Here is a 27,882-nt window from a genome sequence, read left to right as displayed (position 1 = left end):
GGTGGTTCTTCTTCAGTGTCCTAAGGAAGAAGAGGCGTTGGTGAGCCTTCTTGACTAGGCTGGATGTGTTGGTGATCCAGGTCAGGTCCTCCGAGATGTGGGTTCCCAGGAACTTGAAGCTGGAGACACGTTCAACAACCATCCCGATGATGTGGATGGGGTCATGCGTTCCACTTTTCTTCTTCCTGAAGTCCACAATAAGTTCCTTTGTCTTGCCTGTGTTGAGGAGCAGGTTATTGTCAGCGCACCATGCAGCCAGGTGCTGTACCTCCTCCCTGTAGGCAGTCTCATCGTTGTCTCTGATGAGGCCAATCACTGTGGTGTCGTCAGCAAACTTGATGATGGAGTTGGATCCATGCACAGGCCTGCAGCCATGGGTGTAGAGGGAGTAGAGGAATGGGCTCAGCACACAGCCCTGTGGTACGCCGGTGTTGAGTGTGATGGTGGTGGAGCAGGTGTGGCCTGACCTAACATGCTGAGGTCTGTTGGTCAGAAAGTCCATAATCCAGCTACAGAGGGAGGTGTTAACACCCAAGTCTCCAAGTTTAGTGATCAGCTTGGAGGGAATGACGGTGTTGAATGCTGAGCTGAAATCAACAAACAACATCCGTGCATAAGTGTTGTTATTATCCAGGTGTGTGAGTACCGAGTGCAGTACTGTGCATACTGCATCCTCAGTGCTCCTATTGCTACGGTAGGCAAATTGGTGTGGGTCCAGTGTGGGTGGGAGGCAGTTCTTGAGGTGTGCCAGGACCAGTCGCTCAAAGCACTTCATTACAATGGGTGTGAGTGCTACGGGGCGGTAGTCATTCAGGCACGTCGGGAAGGAGTGTTTCGGCACTGGCACAATGGATGTGGCCTTAAAGCATGTTGGCACAGTTGCTTGGGTGAGGGACAGGTTGAAAATGTCTGTGAAGACCTCTGCGAGCTGCTCTGCACATATCCTGAGCACACGTCCAGGAATGCCGTCAGGGCCAGCGGCCTTGCATGCATTGATCCGGCTCAATGCTGTGCAGACATCTGTGGAGGTGAGTTTGAGGGTCTGATGGTCTCCTGAGAGTGTGACCTTGGTGGCTGTCTCCTTGTTGTTATTCTCAAAGCGAGCATAAAAGTCATTTAGCTCATCAAGGAAGGAGACGTCTGTGACCGTTGGAGTGGAGTTGCATGGCTTGTAGTCACTGATGACCTGGATGCCCTGCCACATGCGCCGGGGGTCAGAGTTGGAAAAATGCTCCTCTACCTTTAGCTTGTAGCAGTGCTTGGCCTTCTTGATGCCCCTCTTCAGGTTAGCCCTGGATATGCTGTAGGCCTGAGCGTCATCTGATCTGAAAGCAGTGTTGCGGGCTTTCAGCAGGAGCCGCACTTCCTTGTTCATCCATGGCTTCTGATTAGGGTACGTTGTGATCTGTTTCTCTGTTGTAACACTGTCAATGGAGGTATTGATGTAATCCAGTACAGAGGTGGTATAGATGTCAATGTCCGTGTGAGAGCCACTGGCAGCCTGGGAAGCAAACATACTCCAGTCCGTGTGTTGAAATTTGTCCTGAAGTACAGACTCTGCTCCCATTGGCCACACTTTGATGGTCTTCACTGATGGCTTCACACGGTTGATGAGGGGTGAATACTTGGGGGTGAGAAACAAAGAAAGGTGATCAGACTGTCCCAGGTGGGGGAGGGGAGTCGCGATGTAAGCTCCAGCGATGTTTGTGTAAACATGATCCAAAGTTTTTTCTCCTCTAGTGTGGCAGGAGACATGCTGATGGAATTTGGGGAGCACTGTCTTTAAGTTGGAGTGATTAAAATCACCCGCAACAATAAATGCAGCTTCCGGGTGTACAGTCTGTTGTTTACTAATGGCCGCATGCAGTTCGTTCATAGCAAGCTTGGCATTAGCATCCGGGGGAATATAGGCTGCAGTTATGATGGTGGAAGTGAACTCCCGCGGCAGATAGAAAGGTCTACACTTAACCATGAGAAACTCTAGGTTAGGTGAGCAGTGTTTTCCAACAGTGTCAGAGTTCGTACACCAAGCTTTGTTCACATAAATGCACAATCCTCCACCTCTGGTCTTGCCGGAGTCATCTGCCGTTCTATCTGCTCGGAGCGTGTAGCGTCCGGTTAGATCAATAGCATTATTTGGTATGTCGCTATGTAGCCATGTTTCAGTGAAAACCATGACATTGCAGTCCAAAAGTTTCTTACTATGGGTGATGCGAAGTCGTATTTCATCCATTTTGTTCACCAATGACCGCACATTAGCGAGGAAAATGCTGGGTAAAGAGAGCCGGTGCGGTGTTAGCTTTAGCTTAGCTCTTAGTCCTCCGCGCTTCCCCCGCCTTTGTTTACGATCTCGGCGCCGCCTGTGAGCACTTCCGCCCGGCCGAGCAGAGTGTGTAGCCTCGGGTGTTCTGGAGATCTCCGGGATGAGTCGATGATTGGTTATAAAACTGTTGGAAAAGTGCAGACCGATATACAAAAGCTCCTGTCGGGTGTATGATGTTAAGGCAAAGCTGTTCAGTGAGAACAGACCCGAGATGAGCAGGAAAAATACTGCAAAATTGCAAAAACTGGAGAGACGCTGAGCCTCGCAATGTGTTCGCGCCGCCATCTTGGTCTTAAAATATGGCTTAATTTGGAGACAAATGCATCGCTTGCTAGTTTGAGCTCTTTGCTGTTCAATACGAGAGCTTCTGTTTACATATTTGTTGTCAAACAAACTATAATGTGATGCTTCATTAAGTCGTGAAGCCCTGTAATCCTCTCCCTTATCCTCACTTGTAAGTTATTGCTCATTTGAGGGTTGATTCCTCACTGAGATATGTAATCGTGTTATGTGTCCTAGACCGATGACTCAGTCAGGGCGTCCCATCACAGGGTTTGTGAGGCCCAGTACACTGTCTGGAAGACCAGAAACTATGGAGCAGGCCATCAGAACCCCCCGAACGGCCAGCACGGCCCGTCCAGTCACCAGTGCTTCCGGCAGATTTGTCAGGTTGGGAACGGTAAGGTGCTGTGATGTTCTTCAGAACTCATTTTATGGATGGCATTGATTTCCTCACTACATACAGTATGTACAATGATTTGTAATGAAAGCAAAGAACCTTAAACTGAAGCATCAGTTGTTGGACTTTCATATACAGTAATTTCCTGATTCTGTTGTTCTGCAGTTTTTCAGTTTGACATCTGTTAGAATTTAGTGTTGTAACTGTCTTTTTTTTTTGTTACCATATCAGGCCTCCATGCTAACAAATCCAGATGGACCATTCATTAATCTTTCTAGGTTAAACTTGGCAAAGTATGCCAAGAGACCGAACTTGTCCAAGGTATTTTTAACCTAATTGGAAAACTGCATGGAAAAATTCTTGATGTTTCTTGAAAAACTTACATTGTGAAACAAGTAGTTCCTTTTAATTATGATCTAATGTAATATCTGTGTATTAAGCATCATAATATATCATTATACACTAGTCAACATTTGAAGTAGATCAAAACCTTTCATCAAAGTTGTCCTAAAACCAAAATGCGTTCTTGTCTTAGGACAACTTTGATCAACTTTCGATCCACTTCAAATGTTGACTACTACTGTATTTATTAAACTAATGCAACTAAATGCGATTTTCTAAACTGTTTCCACTCTTGTCTTTCCCTCTCATACACAAGACCTTGTTTGAATACATCTTCCATCTTGAAAATGATGTAAAAACTGTAAGTAAGTCTCTCATCATTCTGTTGTAATAGCTGTTTGCTGTGTATCAGACATTACATTTTCCATTTTGTCTGTTTGCAGGCATTAGATCTGGCTGCTCTTGCCACTGAACATGCTCAGTTCAAAGACTGGTGGTGGAAAGTACAACTGGGAAAATGCTATTACAGGTGAGGATCAGTCAGTAAAGTAGTAAAACAAGCACACACCTTTTGAGGTTCAAGTCAAAGGAGCAGACTACATGAAGAAAATGTATAACTGTGCACTCCCATAAGTATAAGTTTGTTTATTACTAATGTTTCGGCCAAACTAGTTGACATTGTCGACAAAGGCTACTGGTTTGGCTGAAACGTTGGTCAATTGACCCATATAAAACTGATCATCATGAAAAACTCAAAACTAACTCCCCAGTTTAAAAGATTAGTTATTCTTTTCTGCCCTATTGAAACACCTGGATTTGAAATTGGGAATCATGACGTCACAATTTCCCCTCGACATGCCCTTAACCCTTAAAGATCTAGAACAATTTTCTTTGTTTTTTCAGACTATTCTAGCAGTCAGCATCAAGTGCCATGTATCATTATAAACAGGAGAACTTGATGTTACAGTCTAGCTAATTTAAAGTCCTAGTTTTCCTTTTTTTATTTTCTCTAAGAATTAATTAAATTCTAGAAGATTAAGAAAAATGCAAGCAACAATTGGGTGTTTTTTTTTGTACTCAAACTGAAACTACTGAAGTTTGGATTTTTTTCTTTAGAAAGTTGTAATTGGGTGTTTTACACTTCTAAATAAAATTGTCTATATATAACATTCCCCAAGTAAGTTATAGCCATTTATTACAATATTGTTATTGGTTTTCAATGAAAAACAGGTCTATTTAGTTTACTAACAATATAGATGAGAGCAACTGTTCAGCTTCCACACTCCACACACTTGCACAGCGCACATTTCTCTAGGTTAACATTAGATTGAGAGGGCATGTAAAGTTGCCGCTACTAACATATTTCAGACGATAAGCCATATTTGAGGTCAGTGAATGATAGGTGAGCGTTTGGATGTCCTGCCCGATGTATTACCACATAGACCAGCCACTAACAATCTGTCCATCACGGACTGCGTGACTTCGCCAATGTAATTTTTTTTTTCTGAGACTAATAAAATTTTGGTTGACCAAGCCTCTTCTGGTTAACTAACGGTTAGTCGACTTAGGGGCAGCCCTAAAGATTAGAAGTGCAACTCGGGTAACATTATAAAATAATAAAAAAAAAAAGAGAGCCCTTTAACCTGTTAGCCTGCACCAGAGCGACCTCGCACTGAACGCTCTTTGTTTGCATGTGTCATTGTTTTCTAATAGAATAAATGAAACGGGACAAAGTTAATCTTGTCAAACTCTATATCATTCTGAGGGTCTAAGCCTCAAGCATCGACGACAGATCGCTGTTTTTCGATGGAAAGCTTATAAGGAATGAGTGGCACAAATTTGCTACATTTGTGTAAGCAGTACACATCCAAACACGCAGAGTAAAAAAGCCGTACGTACCTTTATCATTGTAATAACGAGCCACAAACGCGTCCACTGCTGAAATCCCAGTTTAGTTAGAGAGGTAAGGGTCCACAGAAAAACATCCCAGCGAGCACTTTTAGTCCAGCGAAACAATAACGTTGTAATAAGGATGAATATTCCTTTGTTTACGTTTCATTTCTTCAGAGAGTTATTGTTCGCGTCCGTTATGGAATAAATTACGCTCAAAAACAGCGTCTTGGTGGTAAAAAAACAAAACGATTTTGTAGAATACGGTCTTACAAACATAATGAGACCGTCTACGGAAAAAAAAGTCTCAGAAAAGCGGAATATAGATTATTTGAATTTGGCGCTCCCTCCTGCCGGCAGTGACGCTTCTGTGACGCACGCTGTCATCTGAGCGGGGCATAACTTAGCGATCTGCTTTATCCATAAAAAACTGTTTTTTTTTTCTTCTACATTTTTTATATGTGTGTGTGTGTATTGTGTGGGGAATGTGGCCGTGTCTGCATGATTATAATCTGTATGGACGCACATCAGCGTGTTTATTAGCGACTCTATGACGGCTATCATTGTGATTCATTGATCAGCTATTATTGATTATATGGCCCATCTGTTTGATTATAATCTGAATGGAAGCACATCAGCGTGTGTTTACTGACTCTATGACCATGTCTGGCAATATCACTTCACGTCTGGCAGTGATATTTATCATTGTAATAACGAATAACGAAGAATACTTCAGTATACATACTATATACAAAGCATTTTTTTCTATTTTTTTTCCTTTTTTATTACTCAAATAATTATTTTTGTATTTTTTAGTGCTCAAATAAATCTGTCTATTATTTTATAATTGAAAAACTATGCAGGAACATGTATAATGACTAAAATAGCTTGTATAATTCTGCAATCCATTTGGTGGTTATTTTTCCTCAAACAGGGGGGTGGGGGGACTATAAATTGTTTCAGAAAAAATATTGCAGGAATCTCATTTTTCATGGTATCTTCTTCAAATTTGAAATATGAACTGATGAGACACATGGCTTTCGATCCATTACTTTTCTGGATTGCTCCAGGACTTATTTCATGTATTTGTATATGAAATAAAAAAACATTCAGTGTGGAAAAATATTTTTCAAGGCACGTCAGTGTCTATAACTTTTTATCTTTTTGAGCATTATCAACTCTGGATGATAGATAGTAAAGCCCAGAGTCTCTTCTTTCCAAAGATACCTAATTTGTTTGTGTAAGCACACTTTGTCACAAACTGTTACCATTTTAATTCAGGTAGGTTATTTTCACCTGCGAGGCCCTAAATGGGGTTGAAGGTTAAAGTGTTAAAGCCATATTTCATCCAAAAATGGGTGTAAATGTGTTCACCCTCAGGCCGTCCAAGATTAGGATGAGTGTGTTTGTTCATCAGGTTTGTAGAAATGTGTCTCTGCATCAGTGTCTCAGCAATGGATGCTCTGCAGTGAATGGGTGCCGTCAGAATGAGAGTCCAAACAGCTGATAAAAACATCACAATCCACACTAGGGCTGTCAAATTGGCTGAAAAACTAAATTCAGATTTTGTACTAAAATATTATCAAATTCGAATTATATTCTAATTTAAAAGGCATTATTTCTGTTAGGGGGAAGAAAAGGTTTTGGCTTCTCTCCTGGGGCCACAATAGGGCGCATCAAGCTAAATTTTACCGTACTAATGCACGTTTCTTCAAAGCAATAACAAAACACGACTATCTTTGAAAAAAGTTCATAATGTACAAAATAATGTTTATAAACCATATATAAATAATTATGTTGCTTAAACAATAAGAAACAACAAGCATCATGTAAGTATGTATAGTTTAATACCGAAAACCAATCACAAAAAGTAGCCTACTTTAGGGTTTTAGCCTACTTAGGGTTTTCATTTAAAAACATGAGATGCAGGAATACCACCATAAAGTTGAATTTACATTAATTTTACATGGCTTTTTAAACATGCCGCTCTCTTGTGCGAGATGCGAGTGCAACAGGGATAGATGTCCCTATAGAAAATGCGATAAATATGAGTTCTGTGTGAACGGCTTGGTTTCAGTTTTGACTTAAACAACATCTTCTCCACATTGTTCTCATTTCCGCAATATTTTGAATGAGCAGCGCTGGATCCAGTGGATTCAACTAGATTGACCAAAAAGCATTAAAATGCAACGACACTTACATCGTCATTGCATCTTGTGTGCCACATATAAGGCTGCCTGACACGGATTTAAAATTCGAATGCAGCATTTTTGCTTTCGAATGTGGATTTTTATTTTAAATTCAACAAATATTCGAAGTTCTATTTATTTATTTTATTTTTATTTTTTTTTGACGGCCCTAACCACACCACTCCAGTCTATCACTTAACGTCTTGAGATGTTTGGAATCTCATTCTGACGGCACCCATTTACTGCAGAGCATCCATTGGTGAGCAAGAGATGCAATGATACATTTCTCCAAATCTGATGCAGAAACAAACTCATCCTAATCCTGGATGGCCAAAGGTTGAGCACATTTTCAGCAAATGTTCATTTTTGGTGTACTATTTTTTTTAAGAGAGTGTTTTAATGTCAATTTCCAATCAACCGATTGTGTTTGTAGATTGGGTTTGCACCGTGAAGCTGAGAAGCAGTTCAGATCAGCGCTCGCACACCAAGAATTTGTTGATACTTACCTCTACCTCGCAAAGGTACCATAGACGGGTCAACCTTTGTTGCGTACAGCTTCCTGTAATTACTTCCCAGTAAGAGCTGTTTGTGCTGCGCAGGTGTACCAGCGGCTTGATCAGCCCATCACCGCTCTGAATGTGTTCAAGCAAGGCTTGGATCACTTCCCCGCCGAGGTCACGCTGCTCACGGGAATTGCACGCATCCATGAGGTATTTGTGTGTTTGTCTTTTTTGTTTGGTAGTCGTCTTTTTTTTTAATGTCCACATCATTTAATATACTTTGGATTAATTTGTCATATTTATGTAATAGAATTATCTACCTGTCTCCATCAGGAAATGAATAACATGATCTCAGCCACAGAATACTATAAAGAAGTATTAAAGCAGGACAACACACATGTGGAGGCCATTGCCTGTATTGGCAGCAATCATTTTTACACAGACCAGCCAGAGATTGCCCTGCGCTTTTACAGGTGACACTTTTTTTTTTCATTCACATTATTAAAAAAATGGGTAAAACCTTAAGAAGCTTCCGTCAAAAGCTAAAACAGCTAAATTCCTAATTGTAGTATTTCTACTACTTCTGTAGTATTTTTTAAAATGTTTACTTTGTACGTAGCACAAAGGTTGTGTAAGTGCATTAATTCAGCAACCACAATCGCTAACAGTACAGTTTGTTACTGGGGTTTGTTTGCAGATTTAGTAGCAGCAAACAGCATAGGTGACTGTATAACACTTTCATTTGAGCAGAATATCTCGCTAAACTCCAGCATACATGTTTGTCAGTGTAGGGAAGATTAAGTAAAACACTGGGCAGAAAATATATCTTTTTAAGAGAAAAGCTCTGATTGGGGGATTTAAACTCTTGACATGCCCCTTTAAATAAAAAAATTAAAAAGTTTCAAAGGGTGAGACCATAAGGATAGAAACTAATCATTTTTACAAATTCTGGACCATTTTTATAATTACAGCTAACCTTTCAATTGTCTAGAATTGAAAATATATGGATGTATATTTGTCATTTTAGTAGAACTGTTAAGATCTGATCAACTGTTGTTGATCATTCGGTGTATCTGTAAAAAACCTAAAAATAATACTGATAAGATGATAATACTACTATTAACCCTCTGAGCCCGACAAACGCGAATACGCGTTTTGGGGCAGATTTTCCTGATAAGGCAGAAAAGAGCTTGAATTACTCTGCCATGTTTGATCGTTCAGATAAGAGCAATACACCATTCGAATCTGTAAGGGGTCTTCTTTTATTTGTATTCACTCATAATAACAACTAAACTTTGTGCTTTTGAAGAATAAAGAAAACAAACAGCGTGCGCTCTCGGTCTTCTCCGTCTCCGCGATCTGTTTTCAGAAATGCGTCACTAAAATGAAGTGTAACTCAGCGAATACTCAACACAGAAACATGAGAGTTATCTCTATAGAAAGCCTGAAGTGTCTTCTTTCAAATGAAGTAAGTCATATCGAAAACAAATATTCTGTGATGAAGTAATCCTTATGAAACCAACACGATGTCCAGTCTGTCCCGTCTAACTCATTATTTTTAATGAGATCCCGCCCCCTCGCGTTCACATGCAAATAACCACGTGACCCGCGCGCGCGGAGCATAAACAAAGCGTCAGTGTCAGTGAGGAGTTCATCGCTGCTATACTGTTACTTTCTGGAAGAAGACGCGCTGAGTAAAGGCTGGATTTCCCTCAAAATCGATCTGATGAGTAAGTAATGTTTATTTTATTTTCTGCATAAGTTAACGTGTTATTGTGACATAAACTTGAACACATTACTAGTTGGGTTGTTCCCAAACTACAACACGATAAATGCTACGCATCTAAGAATGTTTAGACCATGTTTATTATTAATAATCTGTTCACAAATATATTTTAATAACGTGCTAAACGATAACAATTAGTTCTCAGATATAAAATATATGTTTTATAGTACGAAGTATATCCTTTTATAGTACAGAGTCTATGACTGCAGAATCATATCTTTTATACTATAAAATCATACATGATGTTCAGGATGGCTATAATTCCTGACTAAAATGTTTGAAATCCAGTAAAACATTGTGAATATGATGGGCAATTCATTGTATTTAAATTTCTTACTGCGCGAGTATAAAACAATAAAAGTAATATGAGAGTACATTGTAACATGATGAATGCTACGAGTCTGAGTATGTTTACAACATGTTTATGATTAATAGCCTACTCTGTTCAAAAATAGATTTTAATAATGTGCTAAACAATAATAATTAGTTTCTCAGATATAAAATGTTTTTTTTTACGATAATACAAAGCATGAATGAGTCTATGACTACAAAACCTATATATATATATAGATAGATAGATATATATATGCTCCTGATATAAACATGCTCACAAATGTTTTTTCTCTTTTTTTGGTTGTTTGTATTTTATTGAATCAGACACCTGCACCACAGATGATGAATCCTGCTGACTTTCAGTCTCTTCCAACTGTTTTCCTCTGAGAGCGCTGCACTAACATCAGAAGAAATCCATGGAAAGTAGCAGAAACACTTAAATAACACGTAAATATCAGGTATGATTTATCTGTTTCACTTGTTGCACAGAATCTGTTGCAGGAAGTCTGTTCACATCTCTGTGGTTAGATCAGTGCACAATAATGTGTCTTTGACCCTCATTATGTATGTTTTGATTATACTGTGTTGTAAATAAAATACAAATCATTTAAAACCCCATTTTTTCAGTCTCCTCACATTCTCTTACCTGCCTCAGTCACAGTCACACTGATGGGCCATTAGCAGCTTTAGGGGAGGGCCCTTTGTCTCTCAGGTGAGAACCACTTAATATTCAAGCCCATTACCACTCCCTCGCATATTGGATTTCGAACACAAAACATGTCTTTAAAAATTTAAATCAATGTATTGTTTTCTGTGAGCAAATAAACAAGATGATTTTCACATAATTGTGAAGTAAATATTCTAGCCTACAAGATCTGGTTCTCAAAAGTCTTGTAAACAATTGTTCTGTATGTGTTTTATGGTCTTATTTGAGTGACTTCAAAATGTTAGTTTTTCACTAAACACGCATAAACGTTGTTTTCTCAAAAACACAATCATGTACATAAATGCTGCTAACATAACATTGTAGCCCAGTTTGTGCTGTTTACAGTGTTATTAGACTTTAGCCATTTATATTTTTATAAGCAACTGAAAAAAGCACAAATGTCAGGGCATGTCGAAAGTTCTCCAGGTCCCCAAAACACCCTCAGGGCCCAGAGGGTTAAACATAACATGAAAGGTCTGATGAGCTGCTGGTAATGAACATTATATGAATATAATGAATATTAATTACATTGTCAGTGTTTGCTCGAGCTGATTTGCTGATATCTAAACAGTGACTTTAATAGGTGAGCGTCATCCATTGAGATTGCTGCTTGCGCATTAGTTCCGCCCACTACAGAAGAAACTGGTAGTGGCTTCTGCATCTTTTAAAAAGGCTGAATAATTCCAAATGAGCTCCATTATTTTGACATGAAAATACAACAAAAAACATTTACATGTAGTGCACCAGTTCTGCGTGGTATGTAAGACTCTCTCGTTCTCTCTCTTTCTGTATGTAAGAGAAATGGGGGCGAGTCGGGGTCAAATACACTGCACTAGAGCCCTGCGTGGGACTGTTTTCTTCATCCCCCTCCCGCCCGCGCCCGCCGAATTTCTGACCATTACCGCCCGCTCCCGCAACGTGTGTGTTACACTCCCGCCCGCACCCGCAAAACTCTGAGAATTTATTCCCGCACGATAATAGAGATGCATTGATTTTGTGTCTTCTCCCGTCCCGCAGGAAAAAAAAAACGTATTGTATTGCTATTATTAAAGAGATTCATGTTTGTTTCTTTCCCTGACCTGCATGTATTCTGACGCACTGGTAGGAAAGATGAATATAGCCTGGGCTATCGGGGACATCTAAAACCGGCCACGGGGGCTGGCCCTGTATTTTTTCCCACTCAAGATGAGTGTGAAAATAGATTTTATTTATGAAATATAATGGTTAATTTAAAAAAACAGTTACCAAATGAATAGGCTTTCTAGCATTAATATGATGCTACTATAGCAAATATTTAGGACAGTCTGTTTCACAAAGTCTCATTTTAATTGTTACACAAACTTCTCACGCAAGCGGTTCAACTAAATGCAGGCATTATGCAGCACTACTGACTAAGCTAAAGGTATGTTGAAATATTTTTTTTAATGTTTAATAGAGGGCTAGATTATCGTAGTTAGTTGATTATTTTGCTGTATTGTTTGATACTGTTCAATTTGTTAAACTTAAAATGATGCATTTGTTAAATGGGCCGAAATGAATGCATGAGGCAGGCAGGGTTGTTTACAGTCTGACAAATACGTGAATGGGCCACATATGTTTTTATTTATTTAGTTTTTATTATTATTTTACTTTGCGCTACGTCATCGCCCACTTTCGTTACCTCAACCGCCCCCTCATCAGTGCTGCGCTGGCGCCGGCTCTGTTAGGCTACCGCGCGTTTCTTTAGACTTCAAGTACTTTGATTTTGTTGACAATGACATCATGTCGCTAGGCTACCTCCCGATCCCGCAGTGTTTTTTTTTAGCCGCCCATTCCCGCCCGCAGCAAAGTTCAAACCGCCCGCTCCCGCGAGATTTGCGTTGGGTCCCGCAGGACCCGGCGGGTCCCAATCCCAATGCAGCCCTCTACACTGCACATCCATTGAGATGATCTGGAAATGTGCACTTTAAAGACAGAGAGCGAAACTCAGTGTTCAAGACGAGTGAAAAATATCTGTACTAAACTTACTTAAGAAAAAGTGAAGAGGACTTTGAAGATCTTGATGAAGAAGTTTATTGCAGCATAGCAGTGACAAAGTACATGTAGTACCTTGGGTTCAACAGAGTCGGAATGAGCCCAGAACATCATAAGTTTGTAAACCTTTTATACATTCCCAGTTTACTACCCTACATGTAAATGAAGTTGCTCCTTTTGTAACAGCTGTAGTCTGTATGTTAATTAAGTTCTGACACCCCGAGGTGTCTATAGTCTAGAATCTATAGTCGAGGCAGACTATAGATTCTTACAAGAGGAAAATCTAATTGTATTGCCCAATGGCTAATGATAGACATTATTTAATCGCCTAGCACGAACATTATTCACATAAGTGAGTGATTTACTCACACTGTGGAGGGTTGATTAAAAAAAGTTAAACTGCATCTCATCCATTTAAAATATAATTATTTATGCAGCCCTACATCCACATCTTAATTTCAGCTAGGCGTGGAAAAATATACAAGATCAACTTGTACCAGAGTGATGGGAAGAGAAGAGTATGGAGAAGGAAAGGAACTGCTCATGATCCTAAGCATACCACCTCATCAGTGAAGCATGGTGGGGGTAGTGTCATGGCGTGGGCATGTATGGCTGCCAGTGGAACTGGTTCTCTTGTATTTATTGATGATGTGACTGCTGACAAAAGCAGCAGGATGAATTCTGAAGTGTTTCGGGCAATATTATCAGCTCATATTCAGCCAAATGCTTCAGAACTCACTGGACGGTGCTTCACAGTGCAGATGGACAATGACCCAAAGCATACTGCAAAAGCAACCAAAGAGTTTTTGAAGGGAAAAAAGTGGACTGTTATGCAATGGCCAAGTCAATCACCTGACCTGAATCCGATTGAGCATGCATTTCACTTGCTGAAGACAAAACTGAAGGGAAAATGCCCCAAGAACAAGCAGGAACTGAAGACGGTTGCAGTAGAGGCCTGGCAGAGCATCACCAGGGATGAAACCCAGCGTCTGGTGATGTCTATGCGTTCCAGACTTCAGGCTGTAATTGACTGCAAAGGATTTGCAACCAAGTATTAAAAAGTGAAAGTTTGATTTATGATTATTATTCTGTCCCATTACTTTTGGTCCCTTAACAAGTGGGAGGCACATATGCAAACTGTTGTAATTCCTACACCGTTCACCTTAAAATTCAAATTAAACCTGACAGTCTGCAGTTAAAGCACATCTTGTTCGTTTAATTTGAAATCCATTGTGGTGGTGTATAGAGCCAAAAATGTTAGAATTGTGTCGATGTCCCAATATTTATGGACCTGACTGTATGTGGTCAAATGAACAAGTATCATTTGATTTTATTGGAAGGTAAAGTTGGAAATCGTAGCATGACAAAGATATGTATTGTCATATTTAAGAAATATATAACTTAGAGGAAGCACAATAAAGGGAAATTAGAGAGGGCCTAGAATGGATCCCCGAGGAACGCCACCAGAAATAGGTGGAAGTAATGAGGAAAAAGACTAAATGTTTATGAAAAAGCACCTACCCTTTCAATAGGAAGTAAAACGCTGTAATGCAAGACCCTGTGTTCTTGAAGTACACACAAACAGAATATCATGACAACATTAAAATACCCATGAAAGTCATTTGTGACCTTAAAGCTGAAAGCACAAAACCTGATTTAAATTTATCTGAAAATATAAACTTCTTTTAACATCTTTGAGATATCTGGAGATGGATCAGTAATTATTATATTCAGTGGGGTCAAGATGAGAATCTTTCAATCAAGGCTGTACAATGGCATCTTTAAAACTAACTGAAAATACAGACATTTCACTGCTCCCAGGAAGTCCAGGAGTCTCAGTGGCAAATTACATGCGATGTCTGCATATTATATACAGGGCCGGTTTTACTAACAGCTTGCGCCAGTGCAAACCGTCTTTTGGCATTAAAATTGTACTGTCAGGTTTTACTAAAGACGCACAGTGAAGAGTTAGCTCTGAAAAGGCGTGCGCACAGTTATTTTTGCACCTGATCTTGTTGAATTTGGATTTGTAGGAGTTCTCCTTTCAGACTCAAAAGTAATGGGAGGAGAGTATTCAAATGAATCACGCAATGCGGTTTACTAACATTTGCGCTTGTTCTGCCCTCATAAAAGAGTTCCCCTTCTTTAACTAGGCAGATGGATAACTCCTTCCACAGAGATGTTGAATTGTAGCATGGATTTATTTCCGACCACCACTTCCAATACAAGTGGAACAGAGTAAAACTGAAATGCAGAGGAAAAGAAAACTTTTAAAAAATGTGCAATGAAGAAATTCAACAGTTCGATTAAAGGATAACCGCACATGCTCTTCACAATAAAAATGAGGATGTATGTAACAATGTACTTAAAATAATCTCTCTAAACATAAAATTTATTGTGAGCAACGTCACCAACACCAAACATAAGATGGACATAAAGTACTTGTAACATTCTAACACTTACAGACAAAGCTTCTGTATACGATTGCAAAGATGATGAATAGATGGACGATAGCTGCATTAACCATGTGGATATCAGAATCAACTGAGTACAGCAAGATGGCTGCTACTAAGGTCAAACGTCACTCACTATGACAGAGTCAAAAATAAGGGAATCAAAAGGGAAACTACACCGGTAACGGCACACTTGTCAAATTATTGGTATTTCACCATTATTTAAAGGTGCCATAGAATGGAAAACTGGATTTACCTTGGTATAGTTGAATAATAAGTGTTCTGTACATGGAAATGACATACCGTGAGCCTAAATCTTGTGCGTGCAAAAGGCCGCTGAAAAAGAGGCGAATCCCAACATAACACAGACTGTGACATTACAGTCGGGATCATTAATGTTTACGCCCCAACATTTGCATAACGTATACCAGCCCAAGTTCTAGGCCAGCAGGACCTGCACAGCCGAATCATCGATGCAGTGTTGCCAGTAGGGCTGTAACGGTCGCCGTGACAACTGCGTCACCGCGGTGGTCGGTTGTCACCGTGGTTGCCTATTGCCACCGGCGGTAGTGCACGTGATGTCACGCACTCTATAACAAGCATAATACAAAGTTTTGTATACAAGTGTAATAACAGTAACAGTTGCAAATTGGTTTATTTAGACTATAAATTTATGCTAATTCAGAAATTACCTCGAATGCCATACACCGCGTTTCCTTTAGATTGGCAGGTTTGAGTGCAGGAAAATACAGTTTATTCTGCATTCAGCAAATTTATTTTGTGATGAGCGATGGACCTTGTTGGGAAGCCAAATACTACATCGCCGATCTGGAATCATTTCCATTCGTGTCACCCATCTGTGTTTGTACAAGTATCTTCAAGTTCCTGTGATCGCAAATGCCCGGCTGGTCAGGTTTGTATTGGTGAGGCTTTCTCCAAACTGGCCAAATACGAACGAGACAGCGGTAAATGGAAGATGCCAACAAGCAATGTGGCACGAATCCTATTCCATAGAGTGTGTGCAGATGATTAGTTAACGCACCTGCTAGCTTGGTGGCGGAACAGTGAATCGTGTCTAAACCGGACGCTGCGTCGCAACACAACAGGTTGAGTCTGTCTACACAGGACAGTTGAACTTTGTGTCAGTACGTCATAAACGGGACGAGGCAGTTTACTGTGAGGGATTTGTTGTGTCGTGTCGTGCTGCATCTAGTGTAGACCGCATCACTGATTATAATGGGTTCTCGCCGCGCCGCTCGCGTGAGGTAGACAGGGTGTATTTAACTTTCTTATTTAAGACTACTTTCCTATTTAACTGTATTATTTCTTTGATATTTATATTAGTGTTTTGCAGGCTGTGTGTTCACTGACGGAAGTGCTAAAATAAACATGCACATTTGTTAATCTCTTGCCTTAAATTCATTGGGAATTCCTCGTGGTTGTCCAATTGAGTCTAAATATACATTGGGGTCTGGCTCGTAACCTCTTCTAATTCTGTTGTCTTCTTTGTTTATGCTTTGTTCTGTTCCCCATTGGGCCATGTTAATTTCTTGAAGTAATTGTACTCTTACGCATATACCTTTCCATCCAATTGGTAAAGAAGCAATAATAGCTCACCTCCACAGATCCAAAAGAAATCTGCTATTATTAATGATTGGTCTTCATAAATTTCTATAGAAGGTAAAAATTAGTTTGATTTTTAAATTTTTCTGGTGCTATTTTACTTCTGTGTGTTAAAAGTTCTGGAGCTCTAGAAGGAATTCCTGATTTCCAAGAATTTTTCTTATCTATATACCAACTAACAGCACATTTTCCTTTGAACTTGCCCATATCTTGTGTTCCTTTTGGTTTATGGAAACACTCATATTCTTGTTTACAATCTATGCTATGAAAAAGTAGAAAAAGATCTGCACACTGTTAATCCCTTTATTTTAAATGTTTAAAAAGCGATGTTTCGGTCAGAAGACCTTCATCAAGCAAACACATACAATCTATGCTATACCATTTAGGAATCTCTACTTTCCGTTTTTCAATTTTTATATTTTGGCTGACATCTGAATACTGACACCAAGATCCCCAGAGTGGTCTAAAAAAAATAATCTGTTAATTTAGGATTTCCCAACAACCCTAGACATTCAGCTAAACAATATGGTCTGGTAAAATCGGTTAAATTACAAAAGTTTCTCTCAAATTCGGAACATTTTTGATAATCATATGGAGTTGGTATGGCTATCACTTTGTTTAATGGAGATTTGGAGCACAGCAAGCAATTTTCTTTCCCTGTTTCTCTAGCAGTAAAGGTTGTCCATCTGTACCACTCATTATTTTGGGCTGTGTTCAACGTTTCTACGATATTTGATTATCATTGGTTCTGTTGAGTTGATATCATTATCACTGTTGTTCAAAGGTTGAAAAGTTAATTGAAGGGAAGTCAGGTTGCTTTCTGTTGGTTGAGTTTTGACTTGCATTATTAGGTGCATTAGCCATATGATGGTCTTCAAATATGTTGTCAGACTTATTCTCTCTCCTCTCCTGTTCACCTGACAGTGTATGTGCGCTCCTTATGAATCTTTTTTTGAGTTTTCTTCAGTTTGCACTTCATCTTGTGCCACTGGTTTCTCCTTGTCCCTTTCTTTTGAATTGTCTGCTTGTCTGTTTCTTTCTCTTTCCGTCCTTCTCTTGGGAACTCTAGTACAGTGGTTTAGATGATACCAGGTTGTGCTTCCCTCCACTTGGACTGCCGTTGGAGTAGCTCTCTCCACTTTGTAGGTTCCCTCTCTCCTGGGCTCATTCCATTTTCTCCGGAATACCCTCAAATATACTTGGTCACCTGGAACAACTGGCGATGACGTCTCTGTTTCCTCTCTGGGCTCTTTTCTTTTTCCTCTAAATAGCTTTATGTATGGCAGTTAATTTCTTCATATACGAGCAAAGTTCCATTTGTAATTGCTCTAGAGGCGGTCCTTTGTAGGGACCTCTACAATATGGCACAGGCATGGGTCGACCTGTAAGAATTTCATGCCGTGTTAAGTGCGTGTTTCTGTTAGTTTGCATGCGATAGCTCATTAATGCAAGAGGTAACGCGTTAATCCAGTTAAGTTTAGTACTTTCACATATTTTGTTAGTTTTGTCCTTGATAGTTCCATTAACCCGTTCGACGCACCCTTGTGCTTGTGGATGGTAAATACACCCTAGTCTCTGCTTTATTCTTAATTGTTGCAATACTTGTTTTATAGTTGTTGTTTTGTTTTTTTTTGTATGAATGCCGACCCATTTTTTGTATGAATGCCGACCCATTATCTGAACTTATTTCTGATGGTATCCCAAATCTAGGAATTACTTTTCTTGTTAGAAATTTAATTACTGTTCCTGCTCCCTGATCTGGTGATGGTACTGCCTCCACCCACCTGCTAAATCTGTCTATTATCACAAGCATGTATCTTTTGCCTTGTACTCGCTTTATCATATCCACGTAGTCCATTACCAAATGCTTAAATGGCCCTTCTGGTATTGGTATATGGCCTATTGGTTATCCCTTTCCTTACATTGTATTTGGCACAAACTTCACATGTGGACAAAAATTCATCCACCAATGCATGCAAGGATAAGGAGACCAATATCCTTGCTGTTTAATTTTTCTTATCCCCCCCATTATAATTTTTCTTATAATGCCGAGTGATAACTTTATAACTGAGTTTTTTTCGGATGGACAGAACAGCAGAGGCCGGTAAATCCAGGGGTGGAGGAGTGTGTTTCATGATTAACAAGAAATGGTGTGATCCCAGGAATATCTCCATTCTGTCGCGTTCCTGCTCGCCTCATCTGGAACATCTTTCCATTATTTGCCGCCCATTTTATCTGTCCCGGGAGTTTTCATCGATCATTGTTACTGCTGTGTACATTCCACCACAGGCAAACTTGGCTTTGTCTAAGCTTCACGATGTGCTCAGCGGCTACATCAACAAACATCCTGACGCTGCCTTTATCATCGCGGGAGACTTTAACAAAGCCAATCTCAAGCAGGTCATGCCGAACTTTTATCAACATGTATCCTGTCCAACTAGAGGACCAAACACACTGGATCATTGCTACACTCAGTTCAAGAATGCCTACAAAGCCCGCTCACTATCGGCTTTTTGCAAATCAGACCATGCCGCCATTTTTCTAACACCGGAATACAAACAAAGGCTCGTTCAGGAACCTCCGGTGCAGAGAGTAGTGACGCGCTGGTCCTCCCACTCAGAGGCTATGCTGCAGGCGGCTCTTGATGACGTCGACTGGGACATGTTCCGGGACATGGGGCGAGTTCTTCTGACGTCAGCGAGTTCACGGATGTAGCATTAAGCTTTGTCAACACGCTAACCGAGCAAGCTACGGACAGAACTATCCGTGCTGCGGTTAACACACGCACTGCCGCTTACAATGAGGCTCTTCTGACCGGGAATATGAGCGAGTACAAAGCATCGTGCTATGCTCTCCGACGCGCAGTAAGAGCCGCTAAACACCGATACAGAGAGAGAATTGAGTCTCATTTCCAGCTCAATGACTCCCGACGGATGTGGCAGGGACTGAGGACCATCTGTGCCTTTGGAAACAAATCCTCCGCGGAGGTGAGAGCAGATCCGTTGCTGGCCGACGAGTTAAACATCTTCTATGACCGCTTCGATTGCAACGGTGGCGGCGCGTCTCTGCCGACCAGCGCGTCAGGAAGCAGCAGGCAGAGCAGCGATGATCCTGTAATCACCGTGTCGGAGGATGAGGTTCGGAGGGCGCTAAAGAAAGTGAATGTCAGGAAAGCAGCCGGACCTGATGGGATAACCGGCCGTGTTCTGAGGTCCTGCGCCGATCAGCTCGCTGGTTTGTTCACTTCCATCTTTAATGAGTCCTTTGCTACCTCCGTGGTTCCCACTGCATTTAAAAAAATCTGTCATTATCCCTGTGCCAAAGAACAATAAACCCTCTTGCCTGAATGACTATCGCCCAGTTGCCCTCACATCTATAGTCAGGAAGGTTTTTGAGAGACTTGTAAAGAGCCACATCTGCTCCTCCATCCCTGATAATGTGGACGCTCTTCAGTTTGCCTATCGCCCAAACAGATCCACTGACGATGCCATCTCTCACGTCTTCCACTCTTCCCTCACACACTTGGACAGCAACAATGGGAATTATGTAAGGCTGCTATTCATTGACTATAGCTCAGCTTTCAACACTATAGTCCCCATCAAGCTGGCTTCTAAACTCACAGACCTCGGCCTAAACTCCTCACTCTGTGACTGGATTCAAGACTTCCTCACCGGCAGACCTCAAGTGGTGAAATTTGGCCAGTTCACCTCAAACTCCATCACCCTGAATGTAGGAGCCCCACAGGGCTGTGTCCTGAGTCCCCTGCTCTACTCTCTCTACACGCATGACTGCGTGTCCTCTCACAGCTCCACATCTATTGTCAAATTCGCTGATGATACTGTGGTTCTGGGCCTCATCTCCAACAACGATGAGACCGCATCGTTGAGACTCACATCATGGTGCCAGGACAACTGTCTCTCTCTGAATGTGAGCAAAACTAAAGAGCTGATCATGGACTTTAGGAAGAGACAGCAGCAGCCCTACACTCCTCTTATGATCAGTGGGACCCCTGTGGAAAGGGTGAGCAACTTCAAGTACCTCGGTGTAAACATCTCCGAGAACCTGACTTGGACTACACACATCCAAACACAGGTTAAGAAAGCCAAGCAAAGACTGTACCATCTGCGACAGCTGAGAAAATTCAGGGTCTCACCAGCAATCCTGAAAACTTTCTATTCAGGGACTGTAGAAAGTGTATTGACTCAGTGCATCTCAGTGTGGTATGGAAACAGCTCCAATCAGGACTGCAAAGCACTACAGAGAGTTGTGCGCTTAGCTGAGCGCATCTCAGGGTCTGCTCTCCCCTCTCTGCAGGACATCTACCTCAAACGCTGCAAAAATAGAGCTGTTAAAATCTTCAAGGACTCTAATCACCCTGGTAACCGTCTATTCACTTTGCTTCCATCTGGTAAGCGCTTCCGTAGCCTGATGGCAAAAACTGAGAGACTTAGGAGGAGCTTCTTCCCCCAGGCCATCAGGCTCCTAAACTCTAACTCTGTGTCATAACATCACTTGACTCCATGTAAATATCACCATATCAATAAGCTATTCAGATTTTTTTTCTACCTCATATTGCAGCTATTTAAATACCCTGTACAACTTTTTGCACATTCTTTTGCACATTCCTCTTATTCTAAGTCAACAACATACTGACCTGCACATTTATATTTATATTTTTTATCTTTTATTTTATTTTATTATTTTATTTTTTCTTAATATTTGTATTCTATATAATTGCACTGTCCTTGCAGCGGACCTGACCTACATTTCACTGCTGGTATAATTGTGTATGTGACAAATAAAAAAATCTTGAATCTTGAATACTCCTGCCTTCACTAACCCTTCAATAGTGTTTTTTTTTTTTATACCTGCTTCAGCATCAGGACGCAAAGGGTATTGTGATTTTCTGGGCAGACGTGCATCTGGCTTAAGTTGTACTCTCACTGGGTTTGCTGATTTTATTAATCCTATATCTGAGTCAAGTTGAGACCATAGTTCAGTTGGTACCTGCCGCTCTACTTCCTTAAATAGTTCAGTGTCAGGAGTGTCTATTAATTCGGATGTTACAGTCATCTGCGTCAGTTTCTTTTAACTAATAACCACTTCCTGAAGAATTCCCATCAAACTAGTTGCACACAATTTTGATGTGATTTTTGTCAGCTGAGTAAAAAATCAACGGATGTTCTGTTGGTTCCCATTTGCTTTGTTCTGCCTTTTTCATAATTGGTCCTAAATCTTTTGCTTCCCAATTTTTTCCTACATATAAAGACACACGTGGCACATAATGGTTAGAGAGTCAGACTCGTAATCGAAAGGTTGCGAGTTCGGGCCCCCGGCCGGCAGGGATTGTAGGTGGGGGGAGTGAACGTCCAGCGCTCTCTCCACCCTCAATACCACGACTGAGGTGCCCTTGAGCAAGGCACCGAACCCCCAACTGCTCCCCGGGCGCCGCAGCATAAATGGCTGCCCACTGCTCTGGGTGTGTGTTCACGGTGTGTGTGTGTATGTGTGTGTGTGCATTTGTTCACCACTCACTGCTGTGTGTGTGCACTTGGATGGGTTAAACGCAGAGCACCAATTTCGAGTATGGGTCACCATACTTGACAATACGTCACGACTTTAAAAAAAATAATCTGTTACATTGAACCATTTTTTCACAAATTCACAATCTGGTATATTTAAAGCTGCTCCATGTTTACCTATTATGATGTGAGACTATTTCAATTTGCTGTCCTTTTGTTTCTTCCTGTAATTTTTTTTCTATTTTTTCATCTTTCAGGATCAAACATCATTGTGCAATGAAATTCTGATTTTGGCAACTGTGCTTCTGGTATCTGAGCTTCCTGCAGATTACCCTAATAATTATAATAAGCACACACACTATTTTCGTCACGACTTTGACTGGCGCTCCGCTTCATGTGTTTAATGCGGCGCGTGTTTTTGAGCGGTTACACTCTCAAACTTTCATTAATTTTTGTGCTGTGTTTTTGCGCTATCATCTGAGTGAACGCTTCCAGTATGCGTGTTCGCGCTGCTACAGCAAACGTGTCTGTGTGTATCGGCGCATTCATATGTGCTGAATCTTGCCAAAGATGTCGTATTTATAGGCTAAAATTAAAAGCGTCCAATAGTTCTCTATCTGACTCGATCGCTACTGAGTTTGAAGTAAAAAAAAAAAAAGTAGCGTCACTACATAGGCTAATCATGACCGATCATTGTTTACATTATCAGTCATCGCTGATTTGCTGTCACTTCCGAAAACTCGTGCACATGCATATTAGTAGTCCTACTATGTATTATATGTTGCTAGTGTTGTTGTAATGCTTAAATATAACAATTAATTTGGAATAACCCAATAAAATCATTAAATAATTCTTACTGTTTGAGATTTAAGACAGGTATGGATAGGGCTGTCCTAAATTATTTACGATGATTTTTAAGAAGATTATTTTCAAGAATTTTAATTTTCTTCAGAACAATCTTAAGAAAAAAAGATAAGAATATTCTTAAGAAGAATTTTTGGGAATACAAAATATTCTTAACTTTTTTCTTAAGTTAAAAAATAATAAAAAAAATAGCAGTACAGAATAAATTTGAAAGAGTGTTTCGTGAATCCAGCCCCTGAATTTTATGAACTATGAATTTTAAAGGATTTTGAAACCCTGTAACACATTTTCAGAAGTTAACAGAGGTTACACATCACTAAAAAACAATGATAGCACAGCATTTATGATTAAAGAAAAAGGTGTTATTTTTTAAAAGCTGTTCTTCTGGTTTAAAAAGCAAATTTGAACCATCGTAATGTGAAGCATATGCATAAACTCAAGAGTTGTGACTGGCTGGAGAGTATGTCTATATCATTATTAATGAGAATGAACTTTTTCAGTCCAATTACTGTGTTGGCACATAATTCAAATGTTAATCGTTGGATTAATCGACCATTAAAAATATTATCAATAGAAACAAATCATTGTTATTAGCAGCCCTAAAACAGTGGTTTGAGTCTTTAGTGACAGTAAACGTGGGACAGAACAGTGATGATCTCTGCATCATATCTTGTGTAAATTCAGCCTCTGTCTCCTGTTTTTGTTCAGGCGTTTGCTGCAGATGGGGGTGTTCAACTGCCAGCTGTATAACAATCTGGGCCTGTGCTGTTTCTACGCCCAGCAGTATGATATGACCCTGTCGTCCTTTGAGAGAGCTTTAGCCCTGGTGTCCAGTGATGAGGAACAGGCCGATATCTGGTATAATCTGGGACATGTTGCAGTGGTGAGCAGACACTCGGTGCCCTCCTACAAAACCCAGTGTCCACTGTATAACAGTCTCCAGATGAGAGAGAGCATGGCCACTTTCATAACGATCACTGTCCCTCACTGCTGTGACAAACTCCCAGACATTTAATACTCAGTCTGACTGATTCAGACCTGTCAGGAGTTTGATTCATACTGATATCACTCAATAACCCACTCAAAAGAATGTCTTTTTGCAAACCAAACATTTAGTGGAGCATGGAAAGCCAGGTATGCTTCTCATGTTCCCTTGATGGCAAAGAAGTGGCAAAATGGCAAAAGTGTAAGGACAGATTTTTTTCCCCCCTTTTTATTGTAGATTTTCTGAAATTTGTGTACATCAACTGGTTTTGAAAGAAATTGCATATTGATGTTGAGGGAAATAAAGTATTTATTGAAGTATTGAGGGTTGCCATTGTTCTCAAAGCAGAAACAACTGATGGAAAATGCTGTGTGAAAAAATCTAAATGTCTGTCTGTCATGACGTTAATAATTAATAAATTATGGACATTTCTGGCTTTTCTCCTCTTTCTCTATTCCACAGGGCATTGGTGATTTGACTCTGGCTTACCAATGCTTTAAACTGGCCTTGGCTTTTAACAATAACCACGGTGAAGCTTACAATAACTTGGCCGTGTTGGAGCTACGGAAAGGCCGCATCGAGCAGGTCAGTTTAGTCTTCTCCTCGTCAAACAGTCTCACAATAACAAGTCATCACTAACACTTTTTAAGGAAAATGTACATATACTGTTACGTATGTTTTCAAAGGAATTAATACTGAATTTAATCCAGAGATCATGAATCAGAATCAAATTGATTTGAAAATCTGTATGTAAATGTGATGGGTAGTTTTTTTGTTGTTTTTTTTTGCAAAATTTGCTGTTTTTAATGCAAAATAGGTAATTTGTGTGATTTCGTGTAGATTGTAGTTTTTGAAATTGGGTAAAGTTTCATAATATTACTGAATTCTACACGCTCACAAATGCTTCTATTATAACAAAAAAAGCTCAGATGCCATGTAAAGAGATTCATAGTGCAGTGTGGAGTTAGTCATTGATTATAACAGGAGTTTTCTCGTGAGTGAGCTCGGTCAGTTGTGCTATAAAGAGAGTGGCCTTTGCTCTGTTTCTCTGTGTGATCTATTCACAGTGTAATTACAGGAGTGAATCCACTCCGTTGTTTCGCAAGTCTTTAACTGTAGCAACGGATGAAGCAAAACCATGACAAATCAATGTCAGAACAGAGCTGTGCGTTAAGTGAGGCAGAGTAAACTCAGAGTAACAAGTGGTGTACTGGTGACCAGCCGCCGGTCAGTCTGCCGATTCCGAGCCGCTTGAGTGCTTATTAGGCTATGTAGGCAATTAAAGCCTCATTATTATGATTTAGATGGTTTATTAATAAACATGCGATTAATGAACGACTGCTGGTCGACCAGAAAAATCTTTAGTTGAAGACACTGTGCAGTGTGAGCACCAAACCGAATCTGCAGGTGTTCTCATGAGAACCAGACCGAAAAACTGATGTGCACCCTGATTATACTTCGGTACATTGAAGTAGTAAACTTTGTTATAATAGTCATTTTATAATAAATCCAAAAGCAAACATGATAAGATCTTGGTAGTCTTTGTCATCTTTCTTACCCTTGATGAGTTTCATCTCTGTATTCTGAAATGCAGAATAAATAAATAAATTAATCTATAGCTAAAGATGAATCACTATTATATAAACAAAGTAAATTAATAAAAAACGTCTATTTCTAGATTCACCGGCGTGAAAGCATGTTTAGAGTTTAAGATTGATATACATAAGATATATAAATTTGATATTTCAGCTAAAACTACAATCCCAAATCAGAAAAAGTTGGGATGTTTTGTAAATTGCAATGAAATCAAGAACCTGTTTTTTTTTTGTTTTTTTTAATTCTCTTTAACGTTTATTTAATTGACAAAAGCATAAAGAAAAGATTTCTATTGTTTTCACTGACCAACTTGAATGTAATTTGTATCAACAAATTATGACGGCTGCAAAAAAGTTGGGACAGTTCTTTAAGTTTAGGTTCCTCAGTGTTTTGGCATCATGTAGCCAAAGTCTGATGTGATTCCCCTTGTAGGAGTAGTTAAAACAAAATTGCAGATTCAGACCAAAATAGCTAACTCCCTGTTTTTGAGCCTGTTAAGGGGCCCACTTTGAAGTCCATTTTGTCAGGTGGACGAGTAAAGTTTATATGGACAGACCCTCAAGCTCTCGATTTTGGCCGATGGAGCGGATTCATATGCACACTTTAGGCAGCTCTACATACCACAGTGCAACATGATTGTGATGTCACATTTGATTCATTTGTGTAAATTTGATATTTTCTCCAACAGCCCAAGCATACCTATTGTCATATATAATTTATGTATCAGACAAATTCATAAGGGGAAAAATGTAATTAATAAATCTGCTGCATAGCAACTTCCAAGTGATCAAGAGTTTAGGATGTTCTGACTTCTGCCAGTAGTGGCACAACATCTGAGACGAAGGGAAGTTAGCAAATGTACCCCAGAAGCAGGATTGCTCCCCCTGTAATACATTTACTAGAAAGACATGCAAATGTGCCTTTAGGATTAGGGTTAGCATGGGCAACTTGTCTCATGAAGACTTTTGTTTTGGTACAGGCGAAAGCTTTTCTGCAGACTGCTGCTTCTTTGTCTCCTCACATGTATGAGCCGCATTTTAACTTTGCCACACTGTCTGATAAGGTATGACTCGCAACCCTGATGTGTGCTATTCTCTCATTTTTTAAAATCACAATATTGCTCCTGGTTAAGCTATTTTATCTAAATCAAAAATCAAAGCTATGTTTTCATCCCTAATTTACAATAGTTCCAAAATAAATGTATATTTTCATGCTTTTTTCAGCTAAATAGTGTTTTATTATTTTATTTTAACTGACCTTTCTGTGTCACTCGAAGGTGGGCGATCTTCAGAGTAGCTACATGGCCGCTCAGAAGTCAGAGGATGCTTTTCCTGAGCATGTGGACACTCAGCAGATCCTGAAGAACCTCAGGCAGCATTTTGCCACTCTATGAGACGACTTAAGTTATCACATCACTGTTTAGGGATAACAATTACCTGCAAGGATTGTAGCTAGCTAGATATATGTATATATAGAAATATTCCGCCTGACATTGCCTGAATACAATTTTTAGCATAAAAAAAAAATGATCATAAAAATTTCATTTTTTTTTTAGTACTGCCCTGATGAGGCAATGTCACGTAACACAGCTCCAACACACCTACTCAGAAGCTTGTAGCATACGTGCAGTTCATCTGAACCATGGATTAATTTGAACAGTGAGCTTTTATGTGGGTGTCTTTGATGAATTACAGGAAATATCTTGGAAATAAAAAAAAGTTAAATGTTTTATCTGTTACAACTTTTATGGCATTTTTCTCATAGGCTCTTTCCCTAATCTTAATTATGACATCAGTATTTCACCACCAGCCAATCGTTGCGCTGCTGATCATGGTTTTGAGTATCGATGGTGTTTTAGTATGGTTTCCGTTTTGGTTTTCAAAACTAATGTGAGACCAGTGAGGTGCTAATTCGGCGCGAGAAGGTGTCAATAAAAAGGTCCGTACACCATACTAATCAAGCAATTACAACTGTTTATTGTTGGTACACAGCTGATATCAATAATACTGATAATGATTATAAGTAAATGCATAAAATTATGATAACCAAACCATAAACTCATTCAAGAAAGATAATCA

General features: G+C 39.9%; 1 protein-coding gene across 3 annotated transcripts in view; it reads left to right on the top strand.

Annotated features, from left to right (window-relative positions):
* Positions 1-27,534, top strand: part of LOC306850304 (tetratricopeptide repeat protein 8-like) — a 37,471-nt gene extending 9,937 nt beyond the window's left edge. For 2 of the 3 annotated variants that reach the window (XM_079385868.1, XM_079385870.1), the window contains 11 exons: positions 2,843-3,002; positions 3,234-3,323; positions 3,661-3,705; positions 3,788-3,873; positions 7,857-7,944; positions 8,023-8,133; positions 8,257-8,396; positions 23,932-24,106; positions 24,671-24,793; positions 26,784-26,867; positions 27,081-27,533. In XM_079385868.1, coding sequence (XP_079241994.1) covers positions 2,843-3,002; positions 3,234-3,323; positions 3,661-3,705; positions 3,788-3,873; positions 7,857-7,944; positions 8,023-8,133; positions 8,257-8,396; positions 23,932-24,106; positions 24,671-24,793; positions 26,784-26,867; positions 27,081-27,197 — 1,219 coding nt within the window. In that variant the 3' untranslated portion in view covers positions 27,198-27,533. Of the gene's footprint in view, positions 1-2,842; positions 3,003-3,233; positions 3,324-3,660; positions 3,706-3,787; positions 3,874-7,856; positions 7,945-8,022; positions 8,134-8,256; positions 8,397-23,931; positions 24,107-24,670; positions 24,794-26,783; positions 26,868-27,080 lie in introns of all 3 variants that reach the window. The other variant, XM_079385869.1, reaches the window with a different exon arrangement.
* Positions 27,535-27,882: the final 348 nt, after the last annotated feature.

Source organism: Barbus barbus (assembly GCF_936440315.1).
Source record: "Barbus barbus genome assembly, chromosome: 30".
In the NCBI taxonomy this organism is placed as follows: domain Eukaryota; kingdom Metazoa; phylum Chordata; class Actinopteri; order Cypriniformes; family Cyprinidae; genus Barbus; species Barbus barbus.
The sequence above is the reverse complement of the archived record's forward strand: the minus strand, read 5'-3'. Positions and strand labels throughout refer to the sequence as shown.